This window comes from Vidua macroura, chromosome 21 (assembly GCF_024509145.1).
Source record: "Vidua macroura isolate BioBank_ID:100142 chromosome 21, ASM2450914v1, whole genome shotgun sequence".
Classification (NCBI taxonomy): Eukaryota; Metazoa; Chordata; class Aves; order Passeriformes; family Viduidae; genus Vidua; species Vidua macroura.
The window spans coordinates 10,646,065-10,663,097 of record NC_071591.1 but is presented as its reverse complement, the minus strand read 5'-3'; the positions used below and the strand labels follow the sequence as shown (position 1 = coordinate 10,663,097).

The 17,033-nt window shown below is 51.0% G+C and overlaps 1 protein-coding gene across 2 annotated transcripts; it reads left to right on the top strand.

Annotated features, from left to right (window-relative positions):
- The first annotated feature begins 185 nt into the window (after window positions 1-185).
- Window positions 186-16,872, top strand: NOXA1 (NADPH oxidase activator 1). Of its 2 annotated transcripts, XM_053996105.1 has the most exons (15): window positions 186-864; window positions 2,698-2,780; window positions 4,116-4,224; window positions 6,409-6,543; window positions 7,601-7,708; window positions 8,391-8,450; window positions 9,002-9,039; window positions 9,725-9,866; window positions 11,195-11,248; window positions 11,941-12,013; window positions 12,145-12,203; window positions 14,171-14,340; window positions 15,356-15,461; window positions 15,548-15,671; window positions 15,821-16,872. In XM_053996105.1, exons 1-15 carry the CDS (start codon window positions 691-693, stop codon window positions 15,916-15,918), a joined length of 1,533 nt encoding a protein of 510 aa, XP_053852080.1. In that variant the 5' UTR covers window positions 186-690; the 3' UTR covers window positions 15,919-16,872. The 2 variants fall into 2 exon arrangements, with proteins under 2 accessions (XP_053852080.1, XP_053852081.1); XM_053996106.1 differs by lacking the exons at window positions 11,941-12,013; window positions 12,145-12,203.
- The last annotated feature ends 161 nt before the right edge of the window (window positions 16,873-17,033 follow it).

Below are 17,033 nucleotides of genomic sequence, written 5' to 3'. Positions count from 1 at the left end.
CCGCCAGGGGGCGATGCCGCCCGCGGCAGCGCGCGAGCCCGGGCCGGGGACTCTACCGTATATACCGGAGGACGGCGCCGCCGATGACTACCGTACTTACTGTAGCTAACTCGCACTCACACGACCCTGAGAATATCTACTATATTCAATTTACTTTAAATGCTTTATTCAAAGAAGCTCCCAAAGCGCTATTTTTGCCGCTGCAGCGCTGGCCGCGGGTTCGCTTCTAGCGGCTGGTCAGGTGCCCTCTGGTGCCCTCAGCCAGCAGCATCTCCCCAGTGCCCGCTCAGGTGTGGCCGCCGCCCTCACTGGTCTGTCCCGCCGGGTCCGGCCGCCTGCCTCGGTCCGTGTCCCATTCTGGGATCCGTCTCTCCTCCCGGGCTCCGTGTCCCCCTCCCCGCCCCTCCCAGGACCATGTCCCATTCCGGGCTCGGTGTCCCCCATTCCTGGTCCATGTCTCCCTATGGGGTCCGTGTCCCATTCCGGGCTCAGTGTCCCCCTTCCTGGTCCGTGTCCCATTCCGGGCTCGGTGTCTCGTCCCGCCGCCCAGGGGAGGAGCGGAGCGGGCAGAGGTGGCCGCGCTTTCCCGCCCCGCCCCGGCAGGTGCGGCGCAGGTGAGGCGCGGGCGGTCGGCAGGTGCGGCCCCGCTCGGCTCCGTGCCCGTTCCCGTTCCCGAGCCCGTGCCCGGCCATGGCGTACCGGGAGCTAGTGCGGCGCTGGCACGAGGCCGTGCGGGCGGCGGACCGCGGGCACTGGGACGCTGCCCTGGACACCTTCGGCGGCATCGCGGAGCCTCCGGCCCGGATCTGCTTCAACGTGGGCTGCGTGCAGCTGCTGGCCGGGCGGCCCGAGGCGGCCCTGAGGGTGAGCGGGCCGGGGAGCGGGGGGATCCCGGCGACGGGCGGCTTGGCTCCCCCGAGTCCGTCTCGGAGGGAATGATGCTGAAACTAGATCTGGAACCCGGCGTTTTGTGTCCTGCGTGTCCAGCGGGAATGTGAGCAGGGATGTCGAAGGGTGAATGGTTGGAGGAAAAGGTTTAACAGATTGAATCATAGAAAAGTGAAAAAGGTTGAAGTTAAAATGGCAGGTGTGGCCCTCGAGGACAGGGTTCGGTGGTGAACTCAGTGATACCGGGTTAACAGCTGGACTCGATCTTTGAGGCCTTTTCCAACCTTAATGCTTCTGTGATTCCATGGTTCTCTAAATGTTATGGAAATCCAGATCAGTGGGCAGAATAATTTTGAAACAAGATAACAGAGGCAGAGAGTACTTAAATTAGATACTGGAAACTGCATCCAGCAATGTACCTTAAGTTTTGTTAAAGCTAAATCAATTAAAATCCTATCCTTTAGGTGAACTTAGCTCATTATCATGTGAAAACCACACCTCTAAAGCTCAGCCTGCTTGATTCCAAGAGAAAACCTCAACCCACTGGACATGCACAATAAATTTAAAATGTATTGTAGCTTTAAATCAAAGCAGGAAAAAGATTGTCCAATAGCTGTTTTGTAGGCGTGGGTTAGACACGAGATGGGTGTATTTTGAAAGTACAAATATGTTGCTTGGCAGTGGAGACTGCCAGAACAAAGCTGCTGTGCTGGAAAAACACTGCCCTTAGGAAGGGAGAGGAGGTGCCCTGAGGAAAAGCCTTTTTGTGCCAGCACCTGGTGTGTCTGCACGTCCATCCATCATCCATCCATCCCTCCATCCATCCCTCCATCCATCCCTCCATCCATCCCTCCATCCATCCATCCATCCATCCATCCATCCATCCATCCATCCATTTCCAGGGAGGAGATGCAGATAAACCTTTCCTCAAACAGCATAAGGAGGAGCTGAGGCTGTGCTGGAGGGGCTGGGGCAGTGCCTGCAGCCCTGGGCAGGGCAGTGGCTGTTTGGAACATAGTGAGCACATGGCAGTGGTACCATGGAGATGAGGGAGAGAGCTCAGGGGAGACTTCTGAGCCCCAGTGAAGGGGCAGTGACTGGGAAGAAGCTCAGCTCTACTTCTGTGTGGATCAACGTTTGGTTATTGTTATTTCAGCTATGGCCCAGTGAGGCTGGTGTTCAGCAGGTGTGTGGGGGCACCGGGACTCACCTTCCCCTGCAGTGCTGTCCCTGTGCAGGCAGGGCAGGGAGGGCTGGGCTTTCAGCACTCGTTATCCCACGAGGTGTCTGCAGTGGCAGGGGAAGGAGCACACCCCTGATGCTGCCTCAGGAGGACTCCTGGCTCTCCCAGCACGCTGAACCACGAGCTGCTACCACAAGCACTGCCTGTTTTCAGCTGGGGCACTGAAGCAGAAGTACTGACTTAGAGCCCATTGTGAGAAGCCCTGCAGCTTCCTCCCTCTCACCCTTTCATCACCTCAACCCTCCCCAGCCTGGCCAGTCCCGCTGCTCCCACTGGCCAACTCTGCCTCAGGCTACAGTTTTCCCATTTTAAGAAGCCAGATGGCCAATGCAGCTCATTTATGTCCAGTCCATTGTAGCAAGCAGGGGTAAAAGCCTGAAGCTCAGCTCACACAGAGCTGACTGGGACGATGACTGGGACCTGTGTCCAGCCCTGGGAGCTGGGCAGGAGCCATGGGGTTGTGTCTGTGAGGCGGCTGGGATGTGGCTGCCTGGGTGTGTATGCCCGGCCACTGACAGGACAGATCCCAGCTGGTCCCTGTGACGTGCCTGTGTCTTTCTCCTCAGGCATTCGATAAAACCATTGAGAAGGACAATTCCCTGGCTGTGGGCTACTTCCAGAGAGGGTTTGTCCACCTGCAGCTGGAAATGTGAGTGAGGTGCACAACCAGTGCAGTCTTTGGTTCTCTCCTTTCAGTCCTGCTTTATTCCTAAACCTAAATGATTCTTTGATTCCAAAATTCACTTCTTCCAGCAATCACATAAGGTTGACAGGGTCTGCTTTAGCCTTGGAAACCTTGTCACATGTCAGTAAGTCTTATCTCTGGTAAGAGCTGCGCAACTCTGGGGCCCCAGGGATGTCTGACACACGACATTGCTGTCCCCTACACACAGAGACTCCTGGATGCAAGGCTGCCACAATGTTACGTTGCCATTCAGATTTTCTCTGTAAATTAAAATAAATATAATTGTGCTGCTTGGTGTGTCTTCACATGACACACATGAGTCTGGCCTTCCTAAAAATGCAGCCTGCACACACTCCTGCCAGCAGACCTCAGGGGCCTGATCTCAGTCTCACTGATAAAATATTGAGGTTGCTCCAGAAGTGTCATGGGATTGATTACTCATTGTTTCCATGGTTAAATCACAGTGACATCCTCCTCAGGGAGCTGGGTGAAGTATTTTACAGATCTTGTCTTACCTTTGAGCTCAGTTATTTTCTTTCCCTTTGTTTCCCCCATATTTCCCAGACCTTAATCTACACAAAATGCCTGTCTTTATTTCTGGAAGGGAGCTAAAGTGAGCTGTTCTGGCTTCTCCAGTAGAGGGGCTATGCCTGGGGCTGGTGGAGCCCCAGGCAGGGCTCTCTGGAGCTGCTCCACCACCAGCAGAAGCAAATGGGCCCCAAGCACAGCCACTACAGGGGCAGCAGAGCTGGCAGCTGCCTCCTGCCCAAAGAGCTAATGGCCTCCAGCCCCCAGGGCTCTTTCCTTCATCAGAAGCTGCTCCCACCCACCAACACCCACCTGGGCACCTTCTCTTGGTCGGGTGCCCACTGCACAGCCCCTCCTGGGCCCTTCCTTTCACCATCTGCAGCCTCAGTGGGCACCCGCTTGGATTTAAGTTGCATAGCTGGTGTAAATTCAGACTAATACCCTCCTTATCCACAGAGGTTCTCTAAATTTCTAAATGTTGAGGTTCTAAATTTTGAGTTTCTCAGTTTTGATGCTCTGACCATGTGTGTGCCCTCTCTGGACCCCATCAGTCAGGTTCCCAGCCCTTCCGTCCTCCTGGGACATGTGCTGGGACAGGCAGGGAGCTCCCAGCCCTGGGTGACTTTGGTTCTTTATAACACATCTCTGGTGCAGCTCTACTTGCACAGATTGCAGAGCAGAACAGATATTATTTGCTAGTGTGAATTTTAAGCTTTTTAAACAGTCTCCAGCTGTTTTAGGCTCAGTTTCTTGTGTCACTCTGCATTGCAGGTATGAAGAAGCTCTCTCTGACTATCACATGGCCTTCAGTCACCTAAGAGAAAATCCTTTCATCGATTACAAGCAGCTAGGGCTGAGGCACATCCTCTATGCCTGGGAGGTAAGAGTCAGCCTGGCTCAGCATTCCTTCCCCACTGTTGGGGGTGTCAGTAGCAGGCATTAGTGACCCAAGACTTTTTCAAGAAAGTACATTAGAACTGTAAAAATATTCCGCTTGCATTTTTTTTAAAGTAACTTAATCATAAAAGTTGTAAACCAACATCATCTCTGGAAAGTTTAGCAAATGATGCAGTTTGAAAAGTAAAATTGTTCAGAGCGGGTGCACAGGAATTTCTATATTGAGTGGGTTTTGTTTTCTCTATATGTGACAAAGTGGTGGCTGCCCCATCTCTGGGAGTGTCCAAGGCCAGGTTGGACGGGGCTTGGAGCAACCTGGTCTGTAGAAGGTGTCCCTGCCCATGGCAGGGGTGGAACTAGGATCTTTAAGGTCCTTCCCAACCCAAACCAGTCTGGGATTCTGTGTAATATTTACACTTGGATGTAAATACAAGTGTAGTATTTACAAGTTTAGTGAACTCCTCAGCTCTCAGGGCTGAAAGAGTTTGAAACATTGACAGATGAGAACAGTATTGATGCATAATGTAGGCTCTGGAAAAGTCAGGTGCATGAAAGCCTCTTTCCAACTCCAGCAACTGATCTTAATATTCCCTCTGTGCCTGAACTTACACCCCGTGCTCAGGCTGTGTTTGTAATGCTTCACCCTGTACCTCTTACTGTCACACAGAGCCAGCCTGCTCTGTTCAAGGAAGCTCAAAGGCTGAACTGATTGTAAATGTTTGTAATATTTGGACATATGTAAAGGATTCCTAGAAACTGTCCTTTACTGGAAGGGTTCATTTTGTTTTCTCTGAGTCCACACGCACAGATTGAAAAGCAGGAAAGAGGATTTAACTCCTTACTTCCGTGAGAGTGAGGAGTCATTGTGTAACTCCAGTCAAGCATCTCAGCAATTTTCATGCACCTTATACCTGGCAGGAGGAAGCTATCCTTGGCATCCATGCTATTACCCAAACCTCCCTGGCTTTAACAGCTTCAGTGCCACGCCGCTGCCTTCTCTTGGAAATGAGCAGTTCGCTGGGAAAGGGGCAGGGCTCAGGAGTGTCCCAAGGAGGCTGGGGCCCTTCCAGCTGTGGACACACGACCCCTTACTCCAGGTATCACCAGGACATGTGCTGGCACCGTGCTGGCCCTCCAGACTTGGGATCAGCATCCTGATTCAGCTGTATCTCATTCTTACCTGGAGCTCATTTTTCAAAATACACGAACATCATCCTCCAGCAGAATTGTGCCATCAGCTTTCCCCATGCATGGCCTCTGACGTGCTGCATCTGATCTCCTCGTGGGAGATACATGCGTGCTTTGAAAACCCAGAAATATTTGCCTCTTGCAAGGCTGTGACACTTCTGACTGAGTGAGAATTGCTGCCTTGCCTCCCGAGAGGACCTGTCCCTGCAGTTCCTGCACATGCTCAGGGTTGCCATTCCCCACACTCCCAAACAGAGTCTCCTACTGCCATGATTAAGGAGTAAAGGAAAAGCATCCTGTGAGCTCCAGCTCGTCCTGCTTGTCCTGAGCAGGGTGTGCAGCCAGGTAAACACCTCAATTCCCAGCTGATAACCCTATCACAGGAGATAAGGAGCTGTCTGACAGTGCTCTGGCTGTGGCCCAGCTGGCCAGTGACAGGGAGAGATCTCCCACTCTCAGTATAGACCACAGCTCCCCAACACCCCATCTGCAACACTCCCACAGCCTGCTCTTCCCCAAGAACAGACTGACATGTTGCTGAAGGGTGACAAGCTACAGCTGACAGTTTGCACATTCACAGCCCACTACAAAATGAAATAGTTTCAGTTCAGATATTTTGCAGTGACAGGGAGTCAGGATTACAAAAATCATTACCTAGTTGCATGCAGATGAACACCCAAGGAAAGCTTCCTGGCCTTTTGGATGAAGAAAGGATCAGATTTAAACAGTGTGGTACCAGAGTCTTCACCTGCTGTCCTCACGTCTCTCATCACCTTGACCAGCAGTTCCAGCACACCCAAGCCTTTATTTTTCCTTTCTGATTGTGAAATTTTCCCAGCTATGCTGCTCAGAGTGCCTCTTCTGTTGCTGAATTCTTGGTGTTTTAGTGTCTGTCCCTGTTTCCTGGCTGAGCTCAGGAGGATGTGTTGGGTGTCCCTTGGTCCTGGCCCTCGGAGTCCCTTCCCTGTGCCCACTCCAGGTGCTGTACAGCACTGCAGCAGTGCAGTGCTACCTGCAGCAGTGGCAGGAGGCCAGAGTCACCCTGGAGAAGGCTGTTGTGTGGAGACCTGAAAGAAGAACAGCAATCCTGGAGCTGGCCCTGGAGCGGGTGCAGGTAAGGCCACCTCTGTGAGTTCCTGGGTGTGTGCATCAGGCTGCAGCTCATGGATGTGTGCTAGAAGTTGTCAGTTTGAGTGTTCCTGACACCTGCATGTTCCTGCCATCCACCAACCTGCTTGGCCACCTGCTGGCACAGTCTAAGCCATTTGCACATGATGCTCTGCCAAAGCAGGGCTTCAGGTTGATTGAGGAACTCCATCACCCCCAGGTGCTTCACTGCCCAGAAACACCATAGTGAAGAATTTTGGGATGACCTCTGAGGCTGGGGACGTGGCTTCCTGGTCCCTCATGTTCAGGAGCTCTGTTCCATTTGTACTTGTCTTGCAAAACCAGTTGCCATGTGCAGTGTTTCAAGTGCAGAACCCCTACAAGTGCAGGTTTGGAGAATCTCCTTTTCGTGGCACTGGCTGGCTTTTTTTGAGTCCCTTTGGCCTCAGGAACAATTGGTGGCAGCTCAGATATTAATGTCAATCACTTTTAGAGCTTAAGTAGGGTGTGAAAGTGTTTCTAGGGCTGCTTCTAAGTAAAAGTTTCCTGTTAGACTCCTTTATGATCTGAAAAAATTTGCAGAGCTCTAATTTACTCTTCCTGAATGATTCATTAGTTTGTTATCTTCATACTTTATAAGAGATTCATACTTTGTTTTTAATCTGATCATCTCTTCTGGCATCACATTTGTGCTTTTCCAGTATTATTTATATTTGCTATTATCACGCTACTCCGTGGCTGAACAGAAAACATCTGAAGTCAAACAGAAAAGCTGTTTGGAAGATTTGTTTGATAAACCTTCCTGCACTACCTCCCTTCCCACCCGCCCCCTGCCAGCAGTGTCAGTCCTTGCCTCCACACTGGGGAGGGGCTGCTGAGCTCTCAGTTAGCTCGTGCTTTTGTGGAGTCTGAGTGGCCTTTGTCGAGTTCACAGCCAAAATTTCTGCCCCAATGTCTTCCTGGAGCTGCTCTTGCACACCTAAGCTGTATTTGCTTTTCAGGGCTCTGATGTTGCATTCAATGCAAATTGATGGCTTTTTCTTTACCTGCTTTCCCCACCCCAGGACCACCTGTTTTTAGAGCCCATGCTGGTTCCCCTCGGGGAACTTTTCAGACCACGAAAGAAGGAAGTTGAGCAGCTGGATTCAAAAGATTTCCTGGGTAAACCCAAGGTAACAGGCCCGTAATTGTCACAATTAACAGCAGCAGAAAAAAATCTTGCCTCTGCAGTGACCAGTGTTGTGTGGGCATCCAGAGCAGGATGGGCAGAACTTGCAGCCAGGACACAGAAGCCAAAATTTGTTAGAATTGCTACCCCTTCTACCAAAAAATGCTCTTTGGCACTAAAATACCTTCCCAATCTGGGTCACTTTAAAGTCTGAAAGGGCTGAACAGGTACTCTGGGAACCTATGGTTGCCCTTTTGCTGACAATGATGTTTTTAAGAGGGGCATGTTGTCCCAGCATGCTGCTGCTCAGACCTGCATTTCCAGGGGGACAGGTTGGCATTCAGGGGACAAATACTTTGTCACATCCCTTAATGCAAGGCAGCAGAGAATTTCTCTGACCTCTTCTGTGACCAGTGCAGTCAGAACAGAGAGCTCCAAAATGAATAAAGGGAAAATAATAAATTCACATACTTTTAAAGAAACCTTGGAAAGACTAAAAAACTGGGACACAAATGGTTGAAGCTGTCTTGGGAATCCAGCTCTGCCTCTCCCACTGCATGCACAGTTCCATATTTTGCCTGACCTTGGGATGCCAGAAGGAAATGGGTCTGAGTAGATAATCTTGGATGAAGTCTGGAGGTCTCTTCATCCAGCCTAGATTCACTCGTTACTTTGTTCTCCAACAGGTGATCTCATCCATCATTCCCAATGATGAGTACATTGGCTTTGAGCCTCTCAGGCCTCAGGTGAGCAGGACAGGGCTGTGAAAGGAGGAATGATGTCGTGGAGCGCCACAAAGGGGCTCAGATCCAAACCATCAGGGGAAGAGTGGACTCTTGGTAAAACCAGTGTAATACCAGCCTGGATCCATGGGGCTGTTCAGAGCCAGGCTCAGCACTGGCTGAAAGGGACTCAGTGATGGAAATCTCCAGCCCTTTAAAGATGCATTTTTGGCTCTTCACCATGTCAAAACAGCAGTGCTTTGCTGTGCTCAGCCTGTCTCTGCTCATCATGTCAGTAAATGTGTCAATGTGAGCACAGCTGCCTCCCACTGTGCTAGGAGTTCCTTGGAACCAGGGGAGGGTGAAGAGATTGTCTTACTTCCTGATGAGATAAAGAGGGAGGGGAAGGAAGAAAAGGCACAGCCTGGTAAGGTGTGGAGCAGCAGACTTTCTGGGTGATGTGGAATGACAAATGGGGTCAAGAGTAGGGACAGAATAGCACAGCCAGGAGGTAAGGTGGCACTGCTGCTGTAAGGAGGCACTGTTACAAACGGATCCTGTTGTTTCTCCCACAGAAACAGGGCTTTTATGAACCCGGTGCCGATGCTCTGCGGTGAGTCTTCAGTCCCACCTTGGTCTTACCTTTCTCTCACTACGGTTCAGAAAGTCTTTTATTCTCTGGCTTCTTTGTGTGAAGACTCCGAGGGATCCACACCCACTTCTGACCAGGGTGGAGTGAATGACAAATACACAAGGGCTCTTGTGGCTGCAAAGGACAGCGCAAGTCCCTGGCATCTCTGCAAGAGCCTCTGGGCAGTTTGCAGGACTTGATTCAATGGTCTTGGGACACAGGCATGGATCGTGGCATGCCTGGGGAATGGAAGCAGACAGAGGTTGTGGGACCTGCCTGGGACTGTGGCAGAGGATGCTCACCTTTCCCATCTTAATTCCCAGGACAATTCCAAATACTCAATACCAGCCCTAGTGTCCTGAGCCAAAATCATGTTCAAGCCCCAAGAAAGTAATTTGTTTCAGTGATATTGCACCAGCAGTACTTCGGGGCTGTGTTGAATAATTGTTTTGATCTTGACATTGTTTATCAGTACAATGAAAATGCAGCTGCATTTGGCAAATCAGTGCTTTCCAAGACCCTTTTGTTCCCAGCTGGACCGAAGAGCGGCAATGGAAATCCCGATTTCCCAAATCCCACGCCCTACAGCTGGGGCCGGTGCAGTGTGGCGGCTCAGAGCCATCAGCGCCACGCCCCAGGCCGGTGCAGCGCTCTCCTCTCCCCGCAGGGATGCCGAGTCCGGCTACCACCGAGTGCTGTCCCGGTACCGCCCCGAGGAGCCGCCGGGGCCGGAGGTGGCAGCCGGGAGCCTGGTGTTCGTGCTGGGCAGAGCGGCAGACGGCTGGGCCACGGCCATCCACGACGGGCAGGTGAGGGACACGGCCCCGAGGGTAGTGAGGGAGGAACACGGCCCCGAGGGCAGGGCTTGGCCCCAGCCCCCCTGAGCACAACCCTCAGGAGCTCCTTCCCACATCTCCCGGATTTCCTGACACTGGGCTCCCACCGGTCTCTGCCATTCACCTCTGTAGATCCACGAGGATGGTTTCTGGGCTCTCCACCATAGGGAATCCTATTGTGGAGTTGTAGGATAGCAGACCTCACCAAGGACCACCATTTAGAGCAGGATTTTTCACCTGAGAGCTCTGATGGAGCTGAGATGGGCTGGTCCTTACCTGGTCTGTAGTGCCTCTGTTCAATGAACTTTGGGAAGGTTTGAGGAGGGCTTCAGCTGCACAGGCAGGATTTATGAAGGGCTCTAGAGAAGTCCTAAGGATTTAGAGCCCAGCAAATCTGACATCTTCCTGCCAGCCAGAGAGCTGTAGTGTAAACAGACTGAATAGAAACAGATAAACACAACATGGAAAATCTTTTGTTGGCAGAAGCCATTTTTCACCTGTCTAGTTCACTTTTTGAAAGAGCTGCTGTATACCTGCATTAGGTTCAGTGAGTGTATTACCTGCCTGTCTTTCAAAAAAGTCACAAACTTCTTCATAAGACCACTATAAACCAGTGAGGTGTTTGAGCAATTGAGGCAGTGCTCTGAAGACTCGTAAAAATACAGAATTAAAAGTTGGGTATAAATGAATAGGTTTTTCTTCCTTTCATTTTTAAAAAGAAAGGATGTTCCCACTGCAAATCCTCTGTGACATAAGCATTTAGCATATTCCTAAGTGATATAGGAATAGGGGGAGAGTCTGAAGCATCTGGAGCTGACAGAAACAGTTACACAAGTATTTGGATGTGCTGGTTGACTGCTCAGTGAAGTGCCAGGTGAAATTCAATGTAGAAAAAAATAAAAATAGACTCTCAACAGAAAAATAAAAGCATTGTAAGCAAAAAATTGCAATGCTCAGTTGAAATGAGCAGCAGTGATTGACAGAAGACACAGAAATTCTGTTGGACTGGTATCTCTGGGCATCCTTGCTGCTCTCTGCCTGAGCATCTGTCTGGGGAGTAGGGGGTTTGGTGGGTGTTTGGTCTGTTCCACTGCAGCCACTCCAGCAGCAGCTCTGCTCCCAGCTGGAAAAGCTGCAGAAGGATCATTGGATATTGTCCAGCAGTTTGTGAGCACTGGGCACTTGGGTGGCTGGGGCTGACCCCAGCCCCTCAGGCACATTTGTGTGGCCATAGGGTGACAGGCAGTGCTGGGGTCGCTGGGCTCCTCTCTCACCCTGCTCTGCTCCGTGTCCCTCTGCAGAAGCTGCACATCCCGAGCTCTCTCCTGGAGCCTGCCTCAAGGATGGACAAATGGGTGAGCTGGCAACCTTGCAACCAGGGGGAGGGAGGGACAAAGACATACATTCGGAACATTTATCTGTAAGATTATCACAGGGTAGGACAACTCTGTAAGAGAAACATGGAGTATGAAACACTGAGACTATTGACTGAAGACCAAGTGCTCTTGAATGGGAACAACAGAAGAGTTAGGAGTAGGAAAAATCCCTTTGACTTAGGAGAACTTCATCTCTTGTCTCCACCACAGGCATAGCTACACATGATCCCAATCATTTTCCACCTGAACCCAGTGTGGAAGGGTGCAGCTCAGCCCCCTGTTTCCTGTGAGGAAGCTTTCAAGCACATAGTTTCTCTGATGTTGCTATGATTTTTTTAATTGTCATTTTTCCCCTCCAAATGAATCCCTGGTACACACTTGGGTGTTTTCTCCATGGATATATCACTGTGAAGCAGCCCAAGTGGGGAGAGCCCTCAGCAGTGTGAGCAGCCTCCTTCCGTCCCAGCACCAACCCAGCAGGGTGCCAGGGAAGTGTCCCCAAACCTCTGCCCTCAAGAGCCTGATTGCTCCACCTCATCCAACCATTCAATGAGCAGCTCTCCCTGGGGTGCTCCCTGGGGTTACACCCACAAGTCTGTAGCTTGTCACATACCAGCCTTGTCCAGGCTTCCATTTTCTGCCCTCTCCTTTCTGATGCTGTTCTGTTGCAGAAGATCAGCACTGGGATTCCCCTTCCTCCTGCCCAGGTGCCTCCCAGCCGCCTTCCCCTGAAGCAGAAGCCAGGTAATCCCTGGGCCCTCAGTGGGTGAAGCTGTGCCCAATCCCCGCTCTTTAGGGGTCCTGAGGAGGTGGTGGCCCCACTGCAGCCTCTGCTGACTGCAGGGCTGTTCCCCTGCCTTTGTCCTGTTCTGCAGATCCTCCTGGGGAAGAAAATGCCTCTGTCAATGATGCCAGTGCCCACATGGAGTCCAAGGTGAGGTGCTCCACAGACTGAAACTGGCACAGCCTCAGGAGACCAGGGCTGGGGAGAGTGCAAAATTCTTGCCCAGAATTCTTGAGCTGCTCCCAAATTACTGGGAAAAAAACTCCTTCCTCTGACCACTTTTCCATTCTAAAGAGAGGCTGCCATGTGGTCTTTCCTCCCAGTTTGTGACCATTTCTGAGACAGCTTCTGAGACTGCCCAAGGCTGACCTTTTGCCACCCTCCGAGGCACCAGGAGCACCAAACACATCAGAGTTCTTGTGCACATGTTTTACAGCCCACTTTGTAAGAGGCAGTTGTCTTTGAACACCTTGCTGTCCCTACCTTCCTCTTCCTGTGTCCCATTTTCTGTCCCTATCAGTCTGGATATCGCAGTTCATTCAAATTTGCCCTGTTGGGTAATGTCCTGTGAGGTACTTCCATGCCATTGCCAGCCCTTGCATGTGATGGCCCTGGAATGATTCCTGTGACCCTCTGAGGACACCACCTCTGTCCCTCAGCTGCAGGTCAGCTCTGCCACATCTGTTTTTGGGGATTTTGGGGTATTTTTTTTGGTGTAGTTCAGCCAGAAGGCAACACTATAGAGGAATGCGGCTGCTCCTCTCCAGCTGGCTGGAGGAATTGGGGCCCTGCACATATAATTTTGGGTTTAGGAGGTTCCTGTAAAATCAGAACCAAAACCAGAATTCCTGAGTCAGAAGAGGAACATTTGATTCCAGTCTTTGAATCCAGAGTTCCCCCTTTGAAATTCAGGTCTGCATTTTGATGATGTTCTACTGCTACATGGCAGCACAGAGACAAGGGATTGTGTCTGTGTCACCTCTCTTGGTATGAGAGCAGATAATGTCACTTGGGTTTGTTAGTCAGTCGTGGTTCTTCTTAGTCCATTGTTATAAATGAGGTCCCTATATGTCCAATTTAATAAACCACAAGATTTAAAATTTAGCAGCAATTTTAATTGAGGTATAAAATAATAATACAATAAAATATAATTCAGCAGTTACAAAAAGAAATTTGGTAGTGGTTCGGATAAAGCTTAAGCAAAACCGACCGGGGTATGGGGAGGACCTCTCACCCTGCCTCACGTACAAAAGGCAAAAGAATCCAAGCGCAACTGTTATACTGTATGCTAATGCATATTCATCAATAGTTCCTGTAAATCTCCTCCTATTTTCAATTCTTGAAGTCTACGTCACTCTTCTGCACAGCGTGTACCTCTTGTTGTTAAGGGGTCTCCTTGGCTCTTTGGTGGTCTTTTCAGAGGAAGGCTCACTGTCTTCCTCCCTGTCCTCTGAATGACCTGGCAGGTTGTGCATGCACATTGAGCTTAGTGTTATATAAGTAAGCATTATGTTCCAATTAAGCCTTATTATTTCATAGATAAGACCACTATTTTAGGTTCCCTATCTGGAATTGAGCCAACTCAATTCATCTCAAGGCAGTTCCTGCCTAGGGAGTTATCTGGGCTTTCATTCGTCTTCAATGCCAATTCTGCTCTAGGAGTTTCCCAACTTTTCCTCTCAAGGCCATTTCTGTGTTAAAATATCTCAATGCTCCATCCTATATCCTATTTTCTTAAGAATATCTGTGAACATGTTTTGTGACATTAATTACATATCACTTTCCTCTATTACTTTTTAACAATTATTTTCTAAAATATTGATAGAGTTACAATTATTAGCACGAATGATATTAATTTATCACATCCATGAACTTCATAGTCAGTGGGGATTTTTCCCCCAGAGGGTGCTGGCACTGCCCAGGCTCCCCAGGGAATGGGCACGGCCCCGAGGCTGCCAGAGCTCCAGGAGCGTTTGGCCAGCGCTGCCAGGGATGCCCAGGGTGGGGTTGTTGGGGGGTCTGGGCAGGGACAGGGGCTGAGCTGGATGATCCTGGTGGGTCCCTTCCAGCTCGGGATATTCTGATTCTCCACTCTGACCGAGCCCATCTCCCCACAGGTCCCCCCGAGGTGCGGGGAGGCTTCTGCGGGCGCAGACAGGCCGGCCGTGCTGCGGCTGCGCTGCGAGTGCTCGCTGGTGCTGCGGGCGGGCGAGGCCCCGGCCCTGCCGGCCCTGCGGGCCCTGCTGCGGGACAGGCTGGCTCAGCAGGCACAGCGGGGCACACTCAGGTACGGGGCTGTGGGGTGGGATGGCCCAGCAGCCATTCTCCTCAGGACACGGGCATCCAGCTGCCTCTGGGCTCCTGAGAATGTTTATCTAGGGCCAAAACCAGCAAAGATGTAAGCACACAGTCTGCCTTGAGGGCAAACCTTACTGTGGGCTTTGGGTGGGACAACAGCGTGATCCCCCGTGGGGAAGCACATGCTGTTCCTCTTGTAATCCCCTCCCAGTACATAAAGGGCTCAGGGAGGGCTGCAGAGGGACTTATAGCAAAGGCATGGAGTGACAGGACAAGGGGAGATGGCTTCAAACTGACAGAGGGCAGGGTTGGATGGGATATTAGGAAGAAAGTCTTTAATATAAGAGTGGTGGGGCCCTGGCACAGGTTGCCCACAGAGAATGTGGATTCCTCATCCCTGGAACTGTTCAAGGCCACATTGGATGGAGCTTGGAGCAACCTAGTGTAGTGAAAGATTCTCTGCCCATGGCAGGGGGTTGAAACTAAGTTATATTTAAGGCCCTTCCACGCAAAACTGTTCTATGAGTCTGTGATTCTTTGGGCCTGTAAAGCCTAAAGGATCTTTCCTAGGAAACTGTACCATGGTCAAGAAAAAGGGAGAAGAAAAAACTCTGTGTAGATGCAGCTGCCACAGGTTGGATTTTGTCCCATTCAGCTCAGCCTTTGCAGTAACAAGGATCAATGCAGAGCAAGCTGGAACTCAGGCAGAAGATCCTGGTGTGAGGTCTCCCTGATTGTGACACTCCTTGGGACACACAGTGGCATCAGGAGAGTTTAGGATCTTTCCCTCAAGTTCGTGTGCGAGGAGGTGACAGTGTCACTCCCCACAGTGCCATTTCTGCCTGATGAGCATGTGGGGTGGCCCCATGTCACTGTGCAAGGGGACAAGCTCAGAACTGGCCTGCAAAGGGGACTGTGAAGACTGAGGGTGGCAGAGGGCTGGGCTTGCCTCCAAGTTTGGCTTTAAATGAGATTATTTGCTCAGCATTAATGAACCCTTGCAGCTACAGGCTCCTGGATGGCACAGAGCTGGGGACAGTGTTGGGACAGGAGGACCTGGAGAAGGTGTGGCAGCAGCTGACTGATGGCAGGCTGACACTCTATTGCCAGGTACCTGGGCTGGGACAAAGTTTCTGCTGGGCTGAGCTCCAGTCTCTGCTTTGCTTTGCAACGTCCATGCTGGCTTTTTCCTGCAGGACTCTGACTCCCACTCGGGCAGACCTGTTCTCTACCGGATGCTGGCTCAGCACTCTTACCTGGCACAGGAACTGGGGGACCTGGACTTCAGCAAGGGAGATGTGCTGGATATCCTCTCTGAAGGTAGCTCTCCAGTGCTGTCTCAGGTTCATACTCTCAGGAGTTATAAGCTTGCACTGGGTTTTTCCCAGAGTTAAATTCCAGCCATGAAAACTCTCACTAACCCCACTCATATGGGCCAGGGCTTATTCCTGCTTCTTTATGTTTTCCAGTGAATGAGGACTGGCTGGAAGGACACTGCAATGGCAAGACTGGCATCTTCCCCAAATGCTTTGCCACCCAGACCAGCTGTGATGCTGCCTTCCTATAGGAAACAGGAACCTTTTCCTGCCTGACTGCACCCCCAGGGGCGGGAGACACTCGTCCCAGCTCATTTGGGCCCCAGCCAGTACAGCCAGGAGCTCTGCTGTACCTGGACAGGGGATAGCTCCCACTCAGATCCATGGGGTTAGTTCCAGCAGTGATGGCATTTCCCACAGCCTGTTCCCTGACCTGGCATTTTTAACTCGTGCTTACACTGCCGAAGATGTGTCTGTGAAGAGCAGAGAGCAAGGAGAGGGCTCTGGGGTTTGGCTGTGGGAATTGTCCATGTGGCAACTCAGGCTGCTGGGTAGGAGGATGTTCCCCTGGGTGGGAGGAGGTTCTCCTGGGTGGAAGTCTTCATCCCCTCTCCCTTGTTGCTCATGTTGTGTCTGGGAAGGCTGAGCCTCACTCGCAAAGCCAAGGGTGGCTGGCTGGGAGCAGAGGGCAGAGCCCTGTTCCCCAGGCTCTCGGGTCACATAACCTTATCTCCACCAGTCAGAGATGCTGCTCTTTCAAAAGGCTTTTGGAACCAGTTTGCAGTGGAATTAATGGGATAACACCATGAGTTAGGACCACTGTCTTCCATAGCAAATAGCTGTGGACCTGACCATTCTTTTGCCAGGTGCCTTGGGCACTTTTCTTAAGCCCTAGGGCCAAGGTGGGATCTTGGAGCACAGGGAAGAGGCAGTTGTGGAAATCCCCACTGCCCAGAGCAGCTCTGGGCTGTGGGAGAGCCCTGGAGGCCCTGGGGAAAGGGCTGACTGGGAAGTGCAGTGCTGGGCTGGTGTTGCAAAGGCTGAAAGCCCTGTCCAATTCCTGCAACTGGGCTGGGCTGATCTAAATAAAACACTCAAGTGCCTGAAGCTGGAACCTGTTCTGGATTTGGTGTCTTGACAAAACTTGGCTATGTAACTTGAATATAAAATAAACCCTGAGCCAGAGTTGGCAACTCTTAAATCAACTTCCACTTGTGTTTTTCTGCTGAGATATGCCAGTAAGTATTTTTAACAACAGCTGACAGTGTCTTTGAGAAGAGATTCTGTCACATACTACAAAAATATTGCACATCTTGCACAGGGCAGGATACAGATGATGTCATCCCTCTGCTCAGAGTTAGGTGCC